Source organism: Patagioenas fasciata, chromosome 2 (assembly GCF_037038585.1).
Source record: "Patagioenas fasciata isolate bPatFas1 chromosome 2, bPatFas1.hap1, whole genome shotgun sequence".
Classification (NCBI taxonomy): domain Eukaryota; kingdom Metazoa; phylum Chordata; class Aves; order Columbiformes; family Columbidae; genus Patagioenas; species Patagioenas fasciata.
The window spans coordinates 158,211,560-158,234,561 of record NC_092521.1 but is presented as its reverse complement, the minus strand read 5'-3'; the positions used below and the strand labels follow the sequence as shown (position 1 = coordinate 158,234,561).

Sequence of the window (23,002 nt, the reverse complement as noted above, 5' to 3'; positions counted from 1 at the left end):
TTCAATAATGGTGGCAGAAGCTTCAGGTCCTTCTATGAGGTGTTTCGATGTGAGCGGGAGCAGAACGTAGCCAGTGCTAACCAGGGAGCAAACGAATGCCTAGTGACTGTGTGGAAGGCAATGTAAGGCTAACGTCCTCCGAAAAATCTCAGTATTTGACTGAGTTCGTTCATGTAGACAGCATCATAAGACTGCAGAAGCTTAGCCATTCAGGTTACCTGCTTGCTCACTTGCAATTCCCATCTCCTCATCCCAACACATCATACCAAATCCATGGATTTTCAGTTTCCAAAAGTACCTGTTTTCTAAACTGCACTAAGAAAACAAAGCCGTATGTCCAGCTGCAGCTATGACCATTATTACCTTTGTACTCAAGTCTTGCCCCTGATGTTGCAGTCACGTCACTTGAGCCAGACCGAGCCGGGTGCTGCCACCTCCTCTGCATGCAGAGAAAGACCTGGAGTGCAAGCCAGTCTGCCTTCAACTGGGTTTTCTTGTCTGAAACACCACTGGCCATAAAAGCCTCTTTGCAAAAGTCACTGATCCAGCCTACAACACTATTTGGCTTCAGCGTCATCTTGAGCCCCAAGATAATGTTATAGAACAGGCACTGAGTAAGGAATGGCAGCTGCTAAGAGAGGAACATTGCCGCGATCCGCATTTGGCAAACACCTCCAAATGCTGTTTCTAAGTGAGTAAATACTAGAAGATTTTTTTATGTTCAGTAGTAAACAAATCAAAATGCTTTTGAATTAATATCAGCTAAACTAGCTGCCACATTTGTATGGAGTAAATAATATACTCAGGCCTGCAATGATTCAGTTACCACACTTATAGCACTATCTATTTCTTTAGACATTGGAAAAATGATCAAAGAACCTGATGTTTCGGAACATAATGATTTCAGGATCCCTTCCTGAATAAAAAGAAATATGTAGGAAATTTTAAACCTTTCTGGTTTTAGAGAATTAGACTAAATTCTCAATGTAGGCTGTATTCTAAAATCAAATTATCTTAAAACACAAAATGTACCAGGAACACTTACAAAAAAATAGCTTCCATAGACTCAGAGTTAATTTCATTTGAATATAAAAAACACAGAAATCAAGTTTTCAAAATTCCATTGCTGAAAAATTCTGTTACAACATTAATGAAATAATAATAATAAAAAAGACTGAAGTGAGAAAACAGGTAGGGATTTCAAATGTCACAGTCTGACATTTTCCATAATAAAAGAGCCTAAGCTGAAGGTGATATTAGTGGCAGCTATGATTTTGAGTCTCCAAAGACAGTTCTTTAAACAATCTTTGCTGACATCTAAATTTATGTAAAAAGCAAAGGCATGGAAGGAGAGTTGGATGACTTTCAGGATGTTAGACTTCCAATTAGGAAAACCTCACCAAGAAGGGACAGAAAAGGACTTTGATCAGAGTTGGGAGTAGAGCTGTGCAGATGTTAATTGAAATAAATTGTGCAAAGTAACTGAGGAAGGGAAACGTTTTCCTAGAAGTGAATTAATTATTGGTTAAAGACCGCACATTTGTTTTGTTTTGGGCCTTTTCCAAGATGCGCCCAGTATGATAACAAGCACTGAAACTGGGTAACAGCTCGGATCTAATGACACAGTATGATCAGAGCAGAGATGCTGAAGTATTAAGAACAGCAAATCAACATCCGAAACAAAGGCTTCTACCTGAAGCAACCGTGTTTATGAGGACAAGAAAACCAGAAAGAAATCCGACTTGGAAGTTGGTAACCTGCCATAAGGAGGAGTACAAGTCATAAGACCAAGAAAGTCACAGGCTGCTGATCTCACAGGGGCAATGTATAGAAGGGGAGAACGCAAGTCAGGATAGGAACATTGCACCGTATCTTAGCAGGCTCCTCTGAAAGCAAATTTGAAGAAGATGATCTGATAATTCTCAAAATGGAAATGGACGTTTACATTTACCTTCATACAGTCTACTTTTGAGCGAGTGAAGATGCGGTAGCTGCTCAAACCAAATTGCTGGAGAGCTCGGTGACTTCCTGAGGAGCCGTGCTAGACAGTGATCAAGGTAGGAATTCAAAGCCCTGCCACAAGTCCTCGGAATACTGTCAAGCTTTCCAGTTTTAACACCAAGGACATTTTGAGAGCAGCAAGAGAGATCTCAGTTTATAGTATAGTCCTGACCCTCCTAAGATGAGACTCCTGCACTAATAACAAGCAACCCTTTGCACTAAATTCCTTACTGCTCTCAGCAACACAGTCTGTGTCTTTATTATTTATATATATCATTACAACACTTCACCCCATCCCTAAGGCAGGAGCTTATGTACCATTTCACTCAACTTCTAAGGCAGCGATTGAAAATCAAGAGGTAGCAATGCCAACTTGGAGCACTCCCGAGGTATCAGGAGGGGCACACAGGGAAGACGTGCACGATGTCTCCTTTTCTCCATCCCCAGACTCAAGGAATTAGTTTAAAAATGGCAAGCACAGCTCAAGCAGATGACTTTCAATGCACAATCAAATACACACATTTTTAACAGAATTGCTCTGGAGAGTAGTTGGAGATTTGAGGACCATGGGCTGCACACCCACAAACTACACAATTTCAGGAACAGTATTTCTACTTTTAAAAAAAACACTGGATAGAAATCAGACACTTTTTAGTGTAATATGGGAGAAGCTTCTAGGAGCTTACGTATCACGGAATTATTATGCACATCCCACAATCATTATTCAATGAAAACCTGGCAGCATGTACAGTGTGAACCTAAGGATTCTGAGCCAAGGGGGGAGTTTTTCAAATGTATCAGAATGGTCTGGACATACCATGAACTTTCTCTGCCAACATTTATCATTTCATTTCCCTTTAAATGGGACTGGCAAGCTCTTTGACTAATGGAATGAACCAGAGATATGTCACACAAGGTTTAATAAGGAGTTCTCTAAAATTTTCCAGTTGTGTCAGCACAATGAGTCTGACAGCACCCAGCAAGATTCATCTCTCAAACACAACCGAGGACTTCCACAGTCGGCTCCTCGGTGCTCCCTGCAAACACCAGTCCCTGTCTCCTGACTCTCAGCTCACGAGGGTCTCTCTGCACATGGGCTGATGGGTTCTGCTGTCTGTGGGTCCCGGGTGCTCCAGCTGCATGAGAGGCAGCAGCAGACAAACCAGCCTGTGGCCCCGGCTGTCATCTCAGAAACGTGTTGATACTGGTCCTGTAGCACTTCACACAACAGCTGAGCACTCCCACCCTTCATCCAGTTAAGGGGTAGTACACATAGTTTACGTCTTCAAAGGGAAGGAAGAGTAAGGAAGTTTCAGAGGTCACTTTTCCTTTAGTTAAAACCAATCACTTCCTTCACTTTGTGTCATATCTGGAGCAGTGCTGTGAACATACTTGGATCCCAGTCATTTGGAAATGAGATTTTACCCTTTTGTTCAGCTCTGAAATTGATTTTATCTTCCCTTAATCAGTGCTTCTATTTAGAGTATAATGGTGTTCCCAACTTTCTATACTTCTAGTTAAATAGTTTTCCTACAGTATTCACTGAACTAGAGTCAGTACAATAAAATTCAACTCAAAAACTTATCCAAGTCAAGGCAAACAACATCTGCTGCTCCTCCCTCAGCCTCCAAGGCAGTCATCTCATTGTAGAAGGCTATTAGGTTGGTCAAGCGTGGAGTAACCAACCTAATAAGAAGACTTCATAAATCTCTGCTGACTCCTCCCAATCACCTCCTTGTCCTTCATATATTTAAAGACAGATTCTAGGATTATTTGTTCCACCACCTTCTCAGAGATGAGGTGAGTCTAATTGGCCTGTAGTTTCCCAGATCCCACTTCTTGCCATTCTTGAAGACAGGAATGAATATTGCCTTCTTCCAGTCCTCGGGAGCCTCCCCTGACTGCCACAACCTCTCAAAGAATTGAGAGTGGCCGCACAATCATGTTGGCCAATGATGCATCCCATCATGTCCCAAAGACTTGCACACATTCAGTTTGTTCAAATGTTCCCTGCCCTGATCCTCCTTCACAGAGGGTAGGTTTTAATTGCTCAAGACTTTCCCACTGGTCTCAGGGGCCTTGGATTTCCAAATGCCAAGTCTCATCAGTAAAGATCAAGGCAAAGAAGATACTAAGTATCCTGGCCTCTCCCCTACCCTTTGTCACCCTGTATCAGTCAGCAGCAGGTCCCCATTTTCCCCAGCCTTCCTTTCACTGCTGATGTGTCTCTAGAAGCCCTTCTTGTTGCCCTTCACATTTGTTGCCACATTCAATTCCAGATGTATTTTGGCTTTGTAACACCACCCCTGCATGCTTGGATGGTGCCTCTGTATTCATACAACAAATACTTCCCATTTTTAGCTACTATATGAGTTCACAACAAAATTCTTTTTAAAAAAGTAAAGAACAGAACCAGTCATTTCAAATTTTCATTCCACGTCTGTGATCTTCAGTTCTACTCACCCGATCTATAGCGCTCATCCCGTGACCCTGAGGACCTGCGACGGTGATATCGAGAGGAAGAGGACGGAGTAACAGGAGTTCGACGTTCTTGTGGTAACGCCTGGTCCACCCCTGCATTAATTAAAAATAAAATAATAATTACAACAGCTTATTCTGATTGAGTTCCAGAAGCTTAATAGTGAGGAGGAGTTCAGTCTACACTACAAGTAGAAAATGAACATTCAGCAGATAAACCATGTTGTGCCAATTGGTTACACAGCACTTGCCTCTGGTCAGCTTTCCTGGTGTGGTTATTTTCCCAGTTCTCTCTAAGACAATCCTTTTCCAGAAACACAGACTACATAAGAAAAGCATACAGATAGTAACCTTGGTGACGATTTGGTTTGTTTTGGTGTTTTTCCCCAAACAGGTGACCTTCCATAAAATAGTATTCAAGAAATATTTGAATGTGCTAATAAAGGTGGACAGCATTGCAATGCATCTTGAAGCTTTCCTGCAAATTGGTTACAAACAGTTCCTAAGAAAACTTAGCCCGTGAGTATCATCTAAAACCACATGCAGTTGGATGATATCAGCTGGTGACAACACAATTCTAATCCATGGAAACTATACACCCTGCAGGAAAAAAACTATATTAATATCTATAGGCAGCTACCAAGGGCCAAAAAGTAAACAATAACTGCACCAAACCAGGCTGAAAATAGTCATCTGTTCCAGCAAAACAACCAAAATAACTCAGTCTTCTATAAACCTGCAGCATCTCAGTACATTGGGCCTAAATATTGAGTATTTAAGATTTAAAACTTGTATTCATCTCTTTCTAATAGTGAAATTGCCTCCATTAAAGAAATAGGTATTTTCTTGGATGGCCCTTCAAAGACAGCAGTGGTACCACTGTGGCATTGTATATAAACATTTACAGAAACTAATGTTCCTTGACAACTCCCAGAGAAGATCGAAATGAAGTACTTAAGCAGGAAAATTTAAGCAAACAATAGGAAAAGAAAGCAAACCTGCACCTGTACCAGTGGGATAAGACGTTACCCTGCTCTCTTCCAGGGCACAACCCGAGCCCCATGAGAGATGCGCTCAGCTCAGCGTGAATAAAGCACAGAGCCCCAGCACTGCAATGCACAGGGGCCAAACACCAGAAGTACCCAAAGAAATAAAATGAAGCATTTCCTACTATTTTTTGCCTTTAAAAAGTAGTTACACACTATGTGTAAACGTAAGGACAGAAGCAAAACTGGCCTCTTGCACCTACGGCTGACAGTGGGAAAGATCTGTTAAAATTACTTAATTAAACGATAATTATTAACCGTTATTAAAGTATTCGATTGGATAACTATTAAATTGAAATTGGATTTAACAAAACAATGCTTGGAAACATGTTCATATTTTTCAATTGAAACACAATGTAAAAACTTCCCACTACTATTTCTGAACTATTCAATGCCTGCTAATTGGAGAGAGATAAGAGTTTATGCTTGTGGAAATAAAAAGCTCTATGCAGAACACAGACCAACCGAAAATATTGACTTCAGTCTCAGTTTATGTTTAAATGGATTCTTTAAAATGCATATTTTAAAAAAAGTTGGCACTGTACACTTATTCCTTTGTGGAAACCGACTGAACGCAAAATACAGTTTCTCTCTTAAATCTCTGGAATATCAGCTATGTCAAGTTTGCTTTGATTTTGTGGAGAAGTGGCTGGTTGGCTAAAAAACATACTTGAAGTAAAGTCTCACAGGCGCATATAAGACAGAGTGAATCCATACATTTTCTTCTACTCAGATTGTGATTAATAATTCACATTCTTAAATCAAATAAAATGTCTTCATTTAACTGCTCTGTCTCCACAGTATAGTACTGTGAAATTTCACTTACCCTCAAGCCTTTATATTTTTTAAGGCAGGTCAACCTAACTTCTGAATCGCTGAAATAATCAGAAGAAATATTTTCTCCTCATTTGTATATTTAGAGTTTTTCCTTCTTTATTGGGTCACCCTGAGAATGAGCAATATAAAGTTAACACTAAATTCATTCTGATTGGAAATGTTCAAAAAATGATATTTCAGTCTGTACAGGATGCTAACCACCCAAATTCATCTCCGTCCCCATTCACATTGCTTTCTGGAAATCACACAGACCTAAAAAATCCTAAAAAACCTCACACCCCAAACCAGTGCACCTAAAATTGCTACTGCGTGACAGAGGTTTTGTGAAGAAAGAAATGCCACAACTTCCCATGGCAAATGACTTGTGTAGGGCAATTGTGTGTGGAAAAGAGCAAACAAACCCAGAGGTGGTGCTAATGAAGTACAACATCAGGATTGTGCAGGAAAAAGGGGATGAAATGCATCCTTCCAACAACAAAACCACATGCCATAGGCTTCAGAAACACTGAGGGGAAATTAAATAGTGAGGAAAAATATCAGTTTCAGAGGCATGTAGCTGTAGGAAAACCTTTCAGGTAGACCTGAAAGCCACTGGACAAAACACACTCGAGTTGGTCTTAACATATACAGACATCTTTCATCTAATTGTAAAACGGAGACGCTTTAACTAGTTTACCTCCCTCCTATCTTCTACACATGTGCTTGTTCTCCTAAGTCAGTCTGGGCTGACACGAGGGGTAATATGAGGTTTCTCCATACACTAAGGAAGGAGACAGCCCCAACACCCTGCACTAGTCATCGTTTAAGGCTGTAGCAACCTAAAGGAGAATATAAAAATATATTCTCCTTTTATGAGGTCTGGGGATGGCTTTACTTCTCACTTGCCCATGAATAAAAAGACACTGAATAAACTTCTACTAAAGTACAGAGCAGGACTGGTGAACTTGGCTCACCAATAGCACTGATATCCGTGAGTTAGTTAATTCTGCACTAAAACACAGAGGAGAAGCTCTCCAGCAGCCACCTGTAGGAAGATCTCTCTTTGTACTAAGTTCCTTTAATGAGAGCAAACACAAAGCATCGCTGCACTTTGGAGAGGCAGTAAGAAAGGTGACGGTTCCTTGCTGGAGGGGCTGGAGCAGGAATTCGCCAGCACTGCTGGACTTGCACCTTGGCTCCCGAGCACCCGCTCCCTGCGCAGCCCCAATGGTGCCGTGAGACAAAGGACACAATAGCGAAAACCCACACGCTGCCGTTCCTGAGCAATGGGTGGGAGTAAAAGCCACACAGAATAATGAGCACTATGAAATCAGTGAAGTGCTGCCATTAATAGCGAAGCGCTGTTAACAGCAGAATTGTTCACCTCCATGAAGGCTCTAGCAATACAGCGCAGTAACAAGCATCTTTTTTTCTTCTTTCCCCACTTCTACATCTGAACATAACTAAAAAAAAAAAATTGATAGCTTTCACAGCCAGCACACGGGGTTCGTGAGTTAAGTGCTAATGCTTGTTCAAGTGCAGCTTGGTCCAGATGAATCTGTGAATCAGTGGCACAATGAGCTTTGGGAATTCATATTCGATCAATTCCTAAACTGAAGGAGGCAACAGAGCAATGAATGGCTTTCACAGAAGAAAGGACAGTGTCATGCCGGTGCCCTGCATGCAGACACAATCACAGGCACTGTCAAACTGGCATCAACCCTAATAACGCCATAATCCACCCCAGTCTTGCAGCTAAAGCAGGACTTTAAGAGGCAAGCATAATTAGCACTAATGGTTGACTCGTTACAAGTCATGAAGAATTTCAGCACACACTCCTGGAACACAGTTCTTTCACTTAAAAGGCTGAGAAATCAGTGCTTTACGCTCATCACATTGCACATCAGCATTACCAGGTACACTGGAGCAAACAGCCACGTTCTTAACACAAGCACTAGTTCCTTTTTTCTCATGTTGCTAATGAGGGATTCAGCTTGCACATTAGGACACCTATATTTAGGTGTTACAAGAAGGTGCTTAAGCTAAGCTCCCCTATAAAAAAAAGAGACCCAGGCCAGGAATCAGGAGTCTAAACAGAGGCGCCCAACATCTTTTCAGATGTTGTAGATTATGATACCTGGCTTGACCAGAAGGGTGCATGTCCCCTCTAAGTCCTGTTTCACATGTGCTCACTCTGCACAGATGTCTCTGATACCGTAGGAAATCCTGAACAGTGTGAGACATCTTCCTCAGGGAACTCAGTGAGCCCAGGGGAGCCTGGAGAGCTATGCAGGTGGTCGGTGAAGGTATCTGCTTCAGAATAAGCTGAAAAGCCCTCTGGGTTTCATCAACTGAATTAACTGTGTCCCTTCACATAAGAATGGGAGCTTAAATACCAGGTTCATATCCAGACAACTTAATGCAGATATATCAATCTACAAATCCTAATCTGCAAGCTGGATCCCGCCTTTACTGTATTTAGCTAAAAGTGCAAGAGCTCAGTAAGGCTACTTATGCAATACCACTGCAAGCTGGATAGTTCTATTTTTAAGTGCATGGAAGGCATGAAACTGTCAGCTGGAAGCAGGCTTCACCTCCTTCTTTACTTTTCCCTTTTGCCTTCACCTCCTCATTCCTCCCTTACTTATTACTTCTTTTTTGTAGCTAAATTGCAGTGCCATGTGCTGATAATGCAGCAATAGCTGCATTGCCCTCTCCAACAGAGGACAATTGTTTCCTTAATGACAGCTGCCAACTTGCTTTGATGCATCTCTTATTTCTCTGTCTGTGTCAAATTTTGGAATCTAAAAATATTTAAAAGCTGAAATGCCTAATTGACAAGAAACAGAAGGCATTCTTAGACACAGGCTACATTTTTTGTTCTAAAACTAACTTACAGCATGTGAGCCCAGGAGAGAGAGTTGCAGGATAAACTCAGCCGCTCCAGGGCTAGTGGGAAGGCAAAGAGTGTTTGCAGTGCAGTTTGAAGAAACAGTATTTACCTTCTGTTCAAAGCATTTCCTGAGCTTCTACGCAATGGCTGGTGGCTCAGCTTTAAAGTGTATTTTGTAAACAGGTTAAATGTCACACCATCCCCATGGAACTTGTTACTTAGCGTGGCATTTCACTCTTCCCATCGAATGCACATCTAAGCAATGAATTCACCGGATAAGCCAAAGGAGACTTAAAATCCAATACTCCCAACAAAAGACATACTGGAAAGTGGAGGCACTTTCTGCTAGATAAATCTGGAGACAACGAAATATCTGATTAAATATGTTTAATTAACAACCTTTCCTTCACAGGTGAGCTTTCACACTTACTCCTGCACTTGGCTCTAATTTCAAACAATGCATACACTTCAAACTGATATTCTTTCCTTGTTACAAGCATTTCCTTGCAAGCACTAGGCCTTCAGGTCCAGCTTTGCAAGGCTAATGTGGGCTCCTTCTTTCTCCCCATTATCTCAGCGATAGTGGAGATCACATTACAGCTGCAATTCACATCCAATCTCTGATTTCCATTTTTCTCTAGGTTTTCCTACAGCGTCAGTGTAACACTGCAAGATTATTTTGTGAGGGTATGTAGTAAAAGTCTATCTGTCCACATAGCAAACACATTCACCAATGCACTGGTCAACTTACACTGCCAGCAGCTTAACACCCTTCTTGTGGCTTTCAACAAAAGAAATGTGGGGCAGACCCGTCCATTTGGACAGTGTTGGGAATTCCAGCAGTTCCTCCCTTTGACAGTGACACCCGGTTCTTCAGGTGCCTCCTCTGGTTCCACCTCCTCCGCTCCAGCACAGAGAAGCTTGCTTGCAAGGCCCTCACTGTTATCTCTCCTTTCTATACCGCCTTGCTCTCCTCTGACTGAGGCATCTTTTCTCACCCATTTGTCAGACTTCCAGAAAAACATCTTCATGCTTCCTCCTATGCTCTTATGTTTCACAGATGCTCTCCACAAACACCAACAGATATTTCATTGAAATTCTTCAAATCCTTTGAAAAACATCCCGACTCTGATGTGTACTAAAGATATCCTCCCTCAAAAACTCATCATGCTGAATGTCGACACCACTACCTGCATAACTAACTCATTTCTTCCCTTACACCCATTTTTTGTCTCACTGTTAGGGTGTGAAGTCTTGGAAAGGAGATATCTTTTGCTCTGTGGTTGAACAAGGTTTGATATTATGAGGTCTTGCTGCAGGATAGGAAGCTGAGGTGCCACCATAAACCAAAAAGTGTGTGAAACAATAAATCAGCCCTCACTCAGCATGGCAAAAACCGAGCAGTAACCATCAAGCTTCAAGTGATGGCATGAAGGGGTAGTACTCAGATGCTTTCAAAACCTCTCCTTTTAAGCAAACTAAGCTCTGCAAGGCATCCACCAATTCAAATCAAAACTCTTTTTAAAAACAAGGCTCACTAAGCGTTCATCTATGCGCCACAGTTTCTCATCTGTGAAACATTTGTCACGCTGTTTTCAGAAATGTGTCCATGAGTTGTGCAATGCAGATGTCTTTCAGCGAGAGCCATGTTCTCAACCTATATATATGCTTTGAAATGCTCCATCATGGTTATCCCTTGATAAGATCCTTAAGAATTAGGAAGGCAGATGTGAGTGGAGCATCTCCCTTATGAGGAAAGGCTGAGGGAGTTGGGGCTCTTTAGTTTGGAGGAGACTGAGGGGTGACCTCATTAATGTTTACAGATATATAAAGGATGAGTGTCAGGAGGATGGAGCCAGGCTCTTCTCAGTGACAACCAATGACGGGACAAAGGGTAATGGGTACAAACTGGTACACAAAAGGTTCCACTTAAATTTGGGAAGAAATTTCTTCTCAGTGAGGGTGACAGAGCCTGGACCAGGCTGCCCAGGGGGGTTGTGGAGTCTCCTTCTCTGCAGACATTCAAACCCGCCTGGACACCTTCCTGTGTAACCTCAGCTGGGTGTTCCTGCTCCAGTAGGGGGATTGGACTGGATGAGCTTTCGAGGTCCCTTCCAATCCCTGACATTCTGTGATTCTGTGATAGGAATACTCATTATTATTAATAAAGTGAATACATGAGGATTTTTTTAAATTCCAGAATCGAGCTTTGTTTAAATATTTCCTTGCAATCTTTCCAATCCAAATAATGTTGCAATCCACATAATGTCTGTGGAAGAGAAAATGACATTGTAATCGCCAAGCTTACGTTGAGTACCCAAAGGGCTAGCAGCAGGAATGGCTGAAAGGAAATGTATGCATGCATACGCACAGAAAAGTATGCAAATGTATGCACACATATAAATAAGTGTCACATTAATAACAGAGCCTATGGAAATCGGTTCCTGTAATTCTACAGAAGATTGTTTCTTCATAAGGTAAAGGGGTGTTGAGCGTGTTATCTCCTCTGGCCGCGCAGCCCGGAGCCGCGCGCTGGTGCTGCCGGGCTCCCGCAGCGGGAGATGCTGCGATCTGTCTCCAGGCCGGCGAAAGGAGCAGCAGGGGCCTTTTAAACACCACATCTCACAGGTTTATTAGCCATAATAAATAAAGCACTGGTGACTGGTCTACATGGTTACGCTACAATTAGAGCTACACTGGTGGTACCCATGATGGGAAATTACAGAAAGTAACCTAGTGTAGACACAGCACTTGATTAAGAGAGAATGAACCACCCATGTCTAAGCTGTTAGAAGCAAAGCTTAATTGATAACAACATCATCTCTGTTCTGCGAATGAATAATCAAATTTCCTGGCAAAAGGCTGGAAGCAAATTGGGAAAAAACAGGTTATGGGGGATGCAGGTAATTCAGTTATTTTCCTTCTAGGAAGGGTTTCTCTTAATAGTGTGCACACAGCTGTCCACATGTTATCTTACCAAGAACTGACTGATCTAATCAAGATAATCTTCAGAAACGTATTCTGAAAGAAACGCCTGTTTAAGTGGTTATTCTTTCAGCTCTTGGCTGTCAGGGCTCCTCCACAGAGGCAGCAAGAGGAAGGTCACAGCACCAGAGAGATTGGAATATACGTGCAGATAAGAAAGACCCGGATTCACTGTTATTTTCAGATGTCTGACATACGGGCACGCTAAGAAAAGAAAAACTATTCTGCGCACAGAACATCTCCAGCTACAAACTGACATCCTGAGAAAGCGTTTTGAGGAAACGAAGCTGTAGTTTTGTCTCCCTAAGTTAAAGCAGGTGGGGATTTAATGGGAAAGAAAAAGGGGGCTCCCCCTATCCCTTCTCCCATTAACATTGCCAAACGCAGCATATCCGTTCCGGATTTCTGGATGTTCGACAGCCTGGCTGGAACTGTACAAATGTCCTTTGCATATGTGCAGTCTGTGCAGCATCTGGATGTGTCAGGCCCACTGCGCCTGCACTGCGGAGTCAACTTGCAGACGTGCAGCGGATCCAGCATGTCCCCCATGTGTCGGACTGAATGCACATTTGCTGTACAGCATATGTGACAATATACTCTCTGGGACTGCCCTGTCAAAAATAGGGAGGTTAAGGGTGAACTCCCACATCACCTGGTACACCATCAACCACGTGGCCGCCCAGCTTCCCCTTTCAGATTAGGATTATCCTGAAAAGTACCAGCTCTGCTTTTTAAAATGACAGCATCCCAATGAGCACAACGAAAATACCTCTGGTATATGTCAAGAGAGATATATATATATATGTATGTGTGTGTTTTTATATGTATAATATAAACTTCAACTGCCTACATTTTGCACTTGTGTGGTTTTATTAAATTAGTTAAACGTGAAACTGCAATTTAAATTTAATCATTCCTACTTTGCAAAAGTCTCGGGCAAAGGAAGTTAATGATGTCAGACTGAGGGAACCTGACTTAGAGCAGCCCTACATAAGATGAGAAATACCAACATCACGGTAAGAATCCTATACAGATCTCCTTATAGTCTTGTAGCAAATTGGTTTGAAAATGACTGGGGAAGGGTGTTTCAAAGGAATAATCTTTTTACAGGTATGTCTCATCCTGACAGAGCTGCAAATCCTCTCTTCCCTCTAGCCATCTCCTACATTGTGTCTGGACCACTTTGTGGGAGTGTGGACAAGCACACAGGTAAGCGTGGGATGTCTTCTATGTGCCCTCATCTGCCAATGAAAACCTGGTGTCCTGGGGGCCTGTGAATCCTCCACAGCCTTGCTACAAACCCCAGGAGCAGGAGCAGGAGCAGGAGCAGGAGCAGGAGCAGGAGCAGGAGCAGGAGCAGGAGCAGGAGCAGGAGCAGGCTGCCTGCCACAAGCCACTGGTCACCCCAGCAGGCAGGACGGGTACCTGCTGAAGGGCTCGGCTATTGGGGTCACTCCTTGCCTGTCCACGCTGCAGCCACGTAGCCCCACAGAACGTTCTTCCTCTGGTCTGCTCTACCAGCCTTACGCCTGTTCCTGAAAGCCAACTTGCTCCTGGATGGTTTGGATGTGAGCGGAGCTCAGGCAGAGATCTCTACTTGGAAATAGCACAGAACTAGGGGTGCTTAGATTTTCACAGCTTCCTCTGGATTCTAGTGAGTTTGGACCTGTCCAGAGCTCTGTAAAAAGGTAGTGCCAAAAAGGGAATGAGAAACACACACCTTCCTTGGTTTTGCCAGCTTATTGTATGAATCTTCCTCCAAAGTATCCACAGCGTGGAAGCTAGAGAGATGTTAACATGCTCAAAGGTTACTAAGAAGGACTATTTCTTCTCCTGTCCCATCTCTTCACTCTTGGGCAGATAAAAGTCGGTAACAACCTTCCAGTTGTTGTCCTTTGGTTGTCCTGCCTTGTCACTGGCAGCTCCTAGTCTATCGTCTTGATGTAGGTGTCTACCAGAGGCTTCCAGATGAGGCACAGTTACAGACAGATATGGACTGGAAAAGATACATTCATTGTGCTCACCAAAACGAAAATAAAAGAGAGGCCGGTTTCCTGCCGTGCTGGCTGCTCTCTCTCTAGCGGCCGCTTCCCGGATGTCACAGACACCAATGTTGGCAGTGCGGAGCATTCTTCTGGCAGCTCCTTCACTGTGTTGCAGTCTACACCGTACCGCGGCAGCTCCATTCGCTGCTGTAACAAGTTGAAAAAAACTAATTAATTCACGTTTAGTTTTTTTACATCTGTTACAGCAACGAATGGAGCTGCTGCCCCCATGCAGTAGAGCACACACGCACACGCACGCACAGACAGCACAGGACACTCACGGAGCCAACGCGGGTCAATGTTCCACTCTGCCAACATGGGCATTAGTAATGTCAGCAAAGGTGCAGTGGCAGGGAACTGCCTCTGGATTTCCTGTAGTTCACTGAATGCGGTCACAGAACGCAAATCCTTCCCCAATGCCTCCAGTCCAGTGAAAGAGCCATGTCCGCTTCCACACTGTTTTAGAATACCTCTAACACATCTATTCCACTTTAATAGCAAGACACAGGACCACCAAAGCTTGTGAATTCTTGCAGTTTCCCATCAAAACAGATTACAACAAAGAAACAAATGACTAATTGGTCACGTATGTGATTGCTCAGATATTAACAGAGGCTTACAAAAGGCAGCATCTGTTTTGCTATTTTATTTCTTGGAAAGGATTATTCTCCTCCTTCCTAATGAGCAGGGACCTCAGGCCATTCAGATGAGTAAAGTCTTAGAAGGAGAATATAAAATTGAACTCTTTCAGACTTTGTCCAAAAGGTAACACAACAAAACAAACAAAAAAGTACAAAGACAGCAAAGACCCAAGCACAAATAATTATCAGTTTCTGGAGGAAAATAATACAGTTGAAGCAGTGTCTTCCACTATAATAAAATAATTCATTTAGCCATCAGCTGAACGACTGAGCTCGATCTACGTAGAAGAAAAGAGAGGACAAGATGTCAGTACTTCTCCTCTTCAGCCCACTGTACTCTTCCTTCACTCATCCACATCCCACACTCCCAGTGCAGCATTTTCTGGGAAGCTGTAGAGCAGAAAATGTTCACTCCGTTTTGTCCCATCTTTAAAACAGCCCTAAATCAGCTACAATCCCAGTCATGATCTCTTCAAATCATTGAATGGACCCCACTAGAGGACCGGCTTACAGAGATCTCTCTGCTTCTCCTTACACTGGAAAACTTTAGTATCACAACAGAGACCTTGAAAGATAAACCTCCCAGGGTTCTCCACCTTCTCTCTTTCACCACTCCATTCATGAAAAATCCCCAGTGGTTTCAGCCACTGAGACAGTTTGACCAGAAGACAAATAGTGGTACGAAGCCCACGGCTGTGTTGAGGATTACTATGAGGGAACAGTCTCTCCGTAACTCAGCAAACCTAAGCAGGTCTCATGAGAACATACCGTGAAGGCGACGGTACGTCTGACAGTCTGGTCAGACCAATAAATACCCAGAAATTTAATAACTGCACCTCTGGTATTGTAATTCCGCTGATTTGATTTGTTTCATTCTCTAATGGCTCCCAATGCTTAGGAAATGTCACAGACACCTTGCAATCAGGCTGCATTGCTTCCAAAAACAGAGGTGTCTGTAACACTGATCTCTTTTGCGGAGTTCCCAACAGCGGAGCAGACCAAGTGAAATCCAAAGGCACAAAGATGCCATTCTGCTACAGAGAGCTGGCTAATATATATACACCTGAAGAAGAGAGCACAAGGCGGTGCCTCCAAACATCAGCAGTACAGATAGAAAACCATCAACTCCATCAGAAAGGCAGGATTTGGTAAAAGAAGTAGGAAACTCGTTCCCAGGTGTGCAAGAAAAACTGGGCTCAGAGGACAGCCAAGCTCAAGTGGAGCCTTCATAAGGTGAGTGAGATGGCACGAGTGTGTGGGGCACACAAAATGGAGACCTACACCAATACCTACAACTACATGATCCAGTGCCTTGGAAGACTGAAAGATCTCTTAAAGGTTCTTGTATATCATTTCAATGAAGTAATACATTACCAAATTTAATCTGATGATATTTTTACACCTTTTAGGCAAGTACATGCAACATATCCCTCAACTTTGAGACCAGGTATCTATAAAGGACTGATTGCCCAAGCTGAAATCTAGGGATGCTGCTGGGCTCTCTAGTGTCTTCAAAAGTGAGATTTGGGCAAAAAATCCAGAAATTAAGGAAGGTACAAAGCTCCAAGGTTCTCTTCCAATCTTGTGTATACCTCTGTTAAGAACGTTTCACTTGGCTGAGGTCACAATGAATTAGGACATCACGTTTTCCACTGTATTGTTGCATTACTTCTAACAAACAATGCTTCTCTAATAAGCCTAGGCTGATTTTATTTTCCAGACATGACTGCCAAGCCCACAGTAACATATGTAAAAAATGTACACACACATCAAAGCAGACATATATATAAATATATACATAAAATGGATGGAATAAGCTTTTTCCGCACAACAATTGCTTTGTTTCTGCCACATAGGTTTCTTCAGAGATGCAGATTTTTGTTGTGGCAACTATTAGTATACTTGACATCTCCATATATCGCAAGCACAGATACACGTACCGGGAGGCTGTGGCAGGTAGGCCCCAATTAATTTTGATCTCTTCTTTTCATATCCCTTCTGTGTGATGTCACCTGCCAAGAAAGGAAAAGGAAAATCAGTAAGACATGGATAAAGACAGCGTCTAGCTGCTAAATGGCAGCACCATCAGTTTAGCCACCACTGCACTGTTCATCTGTCTTGACAAGTATAATGAAGAAATGAAAAGCACAGTATGATCATTCCGCCCAGAAAAAACTCATTTACGCCAGAACCATTCTGACAAGTAAATACGCAGCCTTGATGTGTTCCAGCACCGGAGTCCAGTGGCACAGAGTTTCAAAACCATTTTCAGATGCTGTCATGCAAGCTTTCAAAAGCTACAATGACCTTCATTAGGTTAATAAACAATGGATTCTATAGAGTGCGTGGGCCTGTAGTGGCTGGCAAAACACATCGCTGATTAGCATTTTCTATCATTAATGGGATTTTTCTAATCAAGCATGTAAGGCACAAAAGACTTGAAATTGCTGCTATATCATTTCTGCAATATAAATGTTTTAGCTGATTTCTAAGCAGTACTGAGAGGAACAAAACCAAACCAAAACAAATCCACCACAGATCCACTAGAAATCAGTAGCATAAAGACTCTTTGTCTGACTTAGCACTTAAATCTCAAAAAAAACATTTCGTAGACAAATGTTTGAACTTCTTAAATTCAATTAATATGATCCTTCACGGTACCTGTAGTTTCCTGAAGTAACTTTTTTTAAATGTAAGGATAAAAAATTTATTTTCCATAAAAGCTTCCTAAAAGAAAGTCATGGATAATTAGATATGTAGAACAAAACACATACTTTTAGTCTTATTAGAGTTCAGGAGATGTTTGGCAGTGAAGTTGTGATACAGTCCAGGCTCTGGAGCTCTAGATCTACCTTCAATGGTTAAAATAGTTGTTCAAATATAATTCAAATATCCAGATTCTTCTTTCCAAATGTGCAAGCACAGATGCACACACACACACGTACACAATAAATTCAATACAAACTGATTTGGATGCTAAAAAAGAGTGATAATTTTTGCAATTATAAGATTTTTGAAATAACACCATATTCACAGAATCACAGAATGACAGAATGTCAGGGGTTGGAAGGGACCTCAAAAGCTCACCCAGCCCAATCCCCCCGCTGGAGCAGGAACACCCAGATGAGGTTACACAGGAAGGTGTCCAGGCGGGTTTGAATGTCTGCAGAGAAGGAGACTCCACAACCTCCCTGGGCAGCCTGGGCCAGGCTCTGGTACCCTCACTGTGAAGAAGTTTCTTCTCAAATTTAAGTGGAACCTCCTGTGTTCCAGTTTGTACCCACTGCCCCTTGTCCTATCATTGGTTGTCACTGAGAAGAGCCTGGCTCCATCCTCATGACACTCACCCTTTACATATTTATAAACATTAATAAGGTCACCCCTCAGTCTCCTCTTCTCCAAGCTAAAGAGCCCCAGCTCCCTCAGCCTTTCCTCATACAGGAGATGCTCCATTCCCTTCATCATCTTTGTTGCCCTGCACTGGACTCTCTCCAGCAGTTCCCCTGGAATTGAGGGGCCAGAACTGGACACAATATTCCAGGTGTGGTCTCACCAGCGCAGAGTAGAGGGGCAGGAGAACCTCTCTGGACCTACTGACCAACCCCCTTCTAATCCACCCCAGGATGCCAGTGGCCTTCCTATATGCATATCTGCTATTGTGACACTTACCATGCAGCTCAAGTTCAGTTGCAACAACTGGACTTGTATGTTTGTAAAAGGCTGAGGACTCAGGAGGGCACAAACCACAAAAAGCAGCAGAGATTTGGCAGTGATGTTCAGGTAGACACAGCAACGCACGTCTGTTCAAGTTCTGCCATCCTTCTGTTCAACCTTCAGCTACGGAGACCATTTGCCAAGAAATGCATATGCATTTCAGCCCAGCCCCGCTAGTCAATGGATGCTAAACTAGCACTGATGTATAGAAAGAGCTCCCTGTGGTTTGGTCTGAAATCAATAAGTACATGAAAACACCTTCAAACATTCCTTGATGAAAGACCTTTTCTTGGGGATGGTTCCAATAAGCAATAAGGAGGTAAAATTCTCCAAGCCTCAGTGTCCCGAGCCAACCTCTGGCCCCCGGTTAAAAACCAGTGCTTAAAATAACGTCTGTCCTCTCCACTACCGTATCCCCAACTGCTCAACAAAAGGAGTCAGCTAAATATCACAGTATCACAGTATGTTTGGGATTGGAAGGGACCTCAAAAGATCATCTAGTCCAATCCCTGTGGTTTCAAGTGAGGATAGTGAGAGTGAAGCACTTCAAATGATAACCGTCCCATATTTATACAGGGAAGAAGTGGCAGACTTGGCAAGAGGACCCAAGCGTTTCAAGTTCAGACCTACTGACTCTTCAGGCATATTTCTTCCCATTTTGAGTCCTTCTGGCACGTGTTCAAACTACCCAAACAAGCTCCCTCTCCACGTCAATCATCAGCTTCTCACGAAACCAGACAGTAACTATAGATACCACTTCAGTAAAATGTTTTAATGAAAAAATGTGTTCATTTCTATTTGAAAATTAAAAAATAAGATTTAAGTTTTCTTTTAAAGTTTTGCTAAACAAATTACCATTTATTTCCTGTGTTCATCAAAACTGAATTGTTATGCATTCCAGACACATCTTAAATTGATTAAAAATTTGGTGTTCTTATTTTACTATTGCTCTTAAAGGAGAGCAGAGATATCCTGTGGTATGTGCAAGTCGGCAATGCCATTTTAAATATGAACTATTACCGACAGGTGCCTAACTATTTATTGGTTACTGTTCCACGCACACGGTGGTACACGTACATGCAAATCTATATCTCAAGCTATACATTCTAGACATCGCTCGTGCAACCTGCACCCAGTCCTGCTATTTCAGTTTCTTCCACTGGTTTCTAAACCTATATTGTCCTTAGTGGAAAGAAATGCAGAGAACAAGCAATTTCTTTGACACCAAAGTGGGAAAGATAAATACCAAGTGTTATCTTTTGTCAATAACGTTTTCACTGAAATCAGTATCCAGACGCAATCATTTGAAGTTCATCACATAGAGGAATTATTCTGAGAAGAAACAATGGTGACTCCATTCTAAGGTGGGAGGAAGTCAACAGTACCATGTAGTCTGGGGAAGTACTATGCTTTATTTATTAGGATTAATGGTATTTGTATTAATATGTATTTTCTCAGGTAGAAAGACTTCAGAATATACCTTCACAATATATGCAAAAGTATTGCATTACAAAGCTATGTTGAACTCACTGTATAAGCTCCCAACATATACTAAACACAGCCCACCAGAAGTTACGTGAGCTTAAACTCCATTCTTGTCATAAATTACCATTTCACTCATTTAAGACCTTTGTTCTATGCCCTTTATTCCTTTGCAAATTAATGGACTAATTTTACAAGTATCATATAAGCAACCAACTCCTTATCAGTCAGGTTCACCTAACTCATGCTCTTCCACAGCACAATACGGAATTCAGGTTCAGTTTTTGGAGAATATCAACAGGATTACATGAACTATACTACCTCGCCATGAGAATACAGGATTTATGCTACCTCTCTGTTCTTAATTGACCCTTCTTCTCTTGAGAAGCCAGCAGGACTTTGCTGCATGCATTCAAAGTCCACGTCCAAAAACAGAAGGGAAAAGGGTCTCAAACCCCAGTGTCTTTCCAGTAGACAGTTCATGTTGGTTTTTCTACTCACTACATTAACAAACTCTTCAAAGCCTCTGCAAATTCAGACCTCCTTGCTGCATCACTCTGCTCCGTCTGCCATGTCCTTCCTTGGCCCTCACCCTGGTCCTGGTCCCACTCCCGACTGCCCTGCCCTGATCCGCTACTTCTCAGCTGCATCCCACGGCTGTCCCCAGGCCCTTCTCCTCCTCCTCCCCTTCCTCCCAGGCTGCTTTCACTTCACTGCACTCCAGGTTTTCAGCCTCCTATTTGTTTTGTTTTTTTAATTCTGGACATGTTGCTCTTTTCCTCCTCACCTCCCCTGGTGATCTGACAGGTTTCCACCCTGGGAGGGCCACAGATGGATGCCCTGGAGGGTATTGGGTCCAAAGGTGACCAGAGAAGAAGAGCAAAGCACAAGCCTGAGAGAGCCGAGCTCAACAACAGTAACTGACAGGGAAAAGGCAGCAAATTCTACCCCGAATTTTTTCCTCATCCATATTTAAAATTGACCATCAAGGATTTCTGAACAACAGGCATACGGACACTGATCTTTTTCTTCCAGGGTTTTTTTGGGCACAAGAAGAAAAATTAAATTTTTGCAAGGAAAGGGACAGCACAAAGGAAAAACCATCCGACCTTCCAAGGAAAAGGGTTGTCTGTCTGAGGACAGGACCAGGGCCCTGGCACTCTGTATTCCTGTTCCCATCTCTGTCCTTGTGATTTGTGCCCATGGTTCTGCATCTTCCAGAGCTGCAGATGCCAACACTCTCCTGCACTGCCGCTCACAGACAGCAAGGATTTTGGAGCTGGGTTTAGCAAAGAGGCGCTGTAATGTAAGTTCATTTGACTACGCTCACAACTGCTACTGTTTGCATTACACCCTCAGTTTTCTCTGAAAATTCACTGCATTTTTCTTTGTCCTTTAATGGTCTTGGATTTCTGCCTCCTTAGAAAGACGATTGAGCAGGAACCAGGGCACACACGCTCATCACAAGGGAAACACAGAGCCCCTGGGGACACTCCACGTTCTACAAGACATTTTGAGGAGTAATAAATGCCTGTAAATGTTGAAGTCATTCCTGTTATCCTACCCCCTTTCCTGGTCCCTCTGTGAGGCAGCTCCATCCATTTGTATGGCATGTACTAGGCTGATCTTGAAAATTTTAAGAAGGTGTATTTTAGGAAATTGGCAAAATATCAACTTTTTAGTGTTTTGTTGAGGGGAAGGTTATTAAATGTGAAAATACTCACACATGAAATGTATTTGTACATTATCACCCTGCTTTAAGCATCTACACTTTAAAAGCTATGAGCGGTTAGAAATGCTGCTACCACAGACAAGGTGCTGTGCTACTTTAATGAGAGTAAAACACTTAAAGTCAATACAGTTTAAAAGTTTCAATTGAAATATATAATAGCTGCCATATTATCACTTCCTGAACACAAATGTGTTCAGTCCTGATTGACTGCTACCACGATACACAAAGTAAATGTAGTCAAACAGAAGATAATTGGATTAGATCAGGGTGGGGAAAAATTAAACCAAACACTGTACAAGACAAATTTCACCAAACCTTTCCTTTTTTTCTGGATGGTGCCAAGACTTCTTGCAGATCCCAGTCTTCTCAGACATAGCACAGGGGAAATGCTAATGATAAAACCAGGGACTACAATCACCTTGTTTAGTGGGGTTAAAACTGAATTTCATGTTCAGTGATCTTGCAGCCTGACTGATGCTGCGGGTTTGCACTGCGCATTCAAGTTTCGAAATGAAATTTCAGACTGGGACTTTGAATTAGTTTAAGGCACTTATGGAAAAAATCCACCATGGGAAATAATGCAATCAATAACTCCTCTCAAACACAGACTCACGGAGAGCTCGCCGGTGAGTGCCTTTCCTTTGCCCATGATTTTCTGCCCTCTAAAGATTCAATCTTCTGTACGACTTGTTTATTGCTGATGACTCAAATTCAGTGTCAGCATCTTGGCAAGAGGGATTTGAATGAAACAAAGCTCCTCATAAAGAGAACTGTGACTCATTTACTTCTCCCACTCATGATGCAGACAGTCTCCCTGTCTGGTCTTCCAAAAATACGCCAAGAGACAAAAGCATTTCATTTTTGATGGTGCAAGTACTGAGATATCAAAACTGCACAAATATATCTCATGTAGCACGTACATGAACACAAAAATATATATCAGGAGCTGTTTTCTTTTCCAATGTATTTTTAAAAAGATGTTTAACCCCATCAGCAGCTTCGGAAACTACTCAGAACTATGACAAAGAAACAAGTGGGAAACTGTGGCACTGGGCAGAAAAATCAATGGGATCCCACACTTTGACTGCAAACAGTAACATAAATTACAGTACTGCTCAAGTGCCTTTAAGGGGAATACGTTGCAGCTTAAAGGCTTCAATGATAATTTT

At 42.4% G+C, this 23,002-nt stretch overlaps 1 protein-coding gene across 9 annotated transcripts in view; it reads right to left on the bottom strand.

The window, feature by feature from the left end:
• DIP2C (disco interacting protein 2 homolog C) overlaps nt 1-23,002 on the bottom strand; it is a 322,355-nt gene that overhangs the window by 131,039 nt on the left and 168,314 nt on the right. For 7 of the 9 annotated variants that reach the window (XM_065830042.2, XM_065830044.2, XM_065830041.2 and 4 more), the window contains exons 2-4: nt 16,846-16,917; nt 14,244-14,411; nt 4,465-4,575 (exon numbers count right to left, since the gene is read on the bottom strand). In XM_065830042.2, coding sequence (XP_065686114.1) covers nt 4,465-4,575; nt 14,244-14,411; nt 16,846-16,917 — 351 coding nt within the window. The remainder of the gene's footprint in view (nt 1-4,464; nt 4,576-14,243; nt 14,412-16,845; nt 16,918-23,002) is intronic. The other 2 variants (XM_065830045.2, XM_065830047.2) reach the window with 1 other exon arrangement.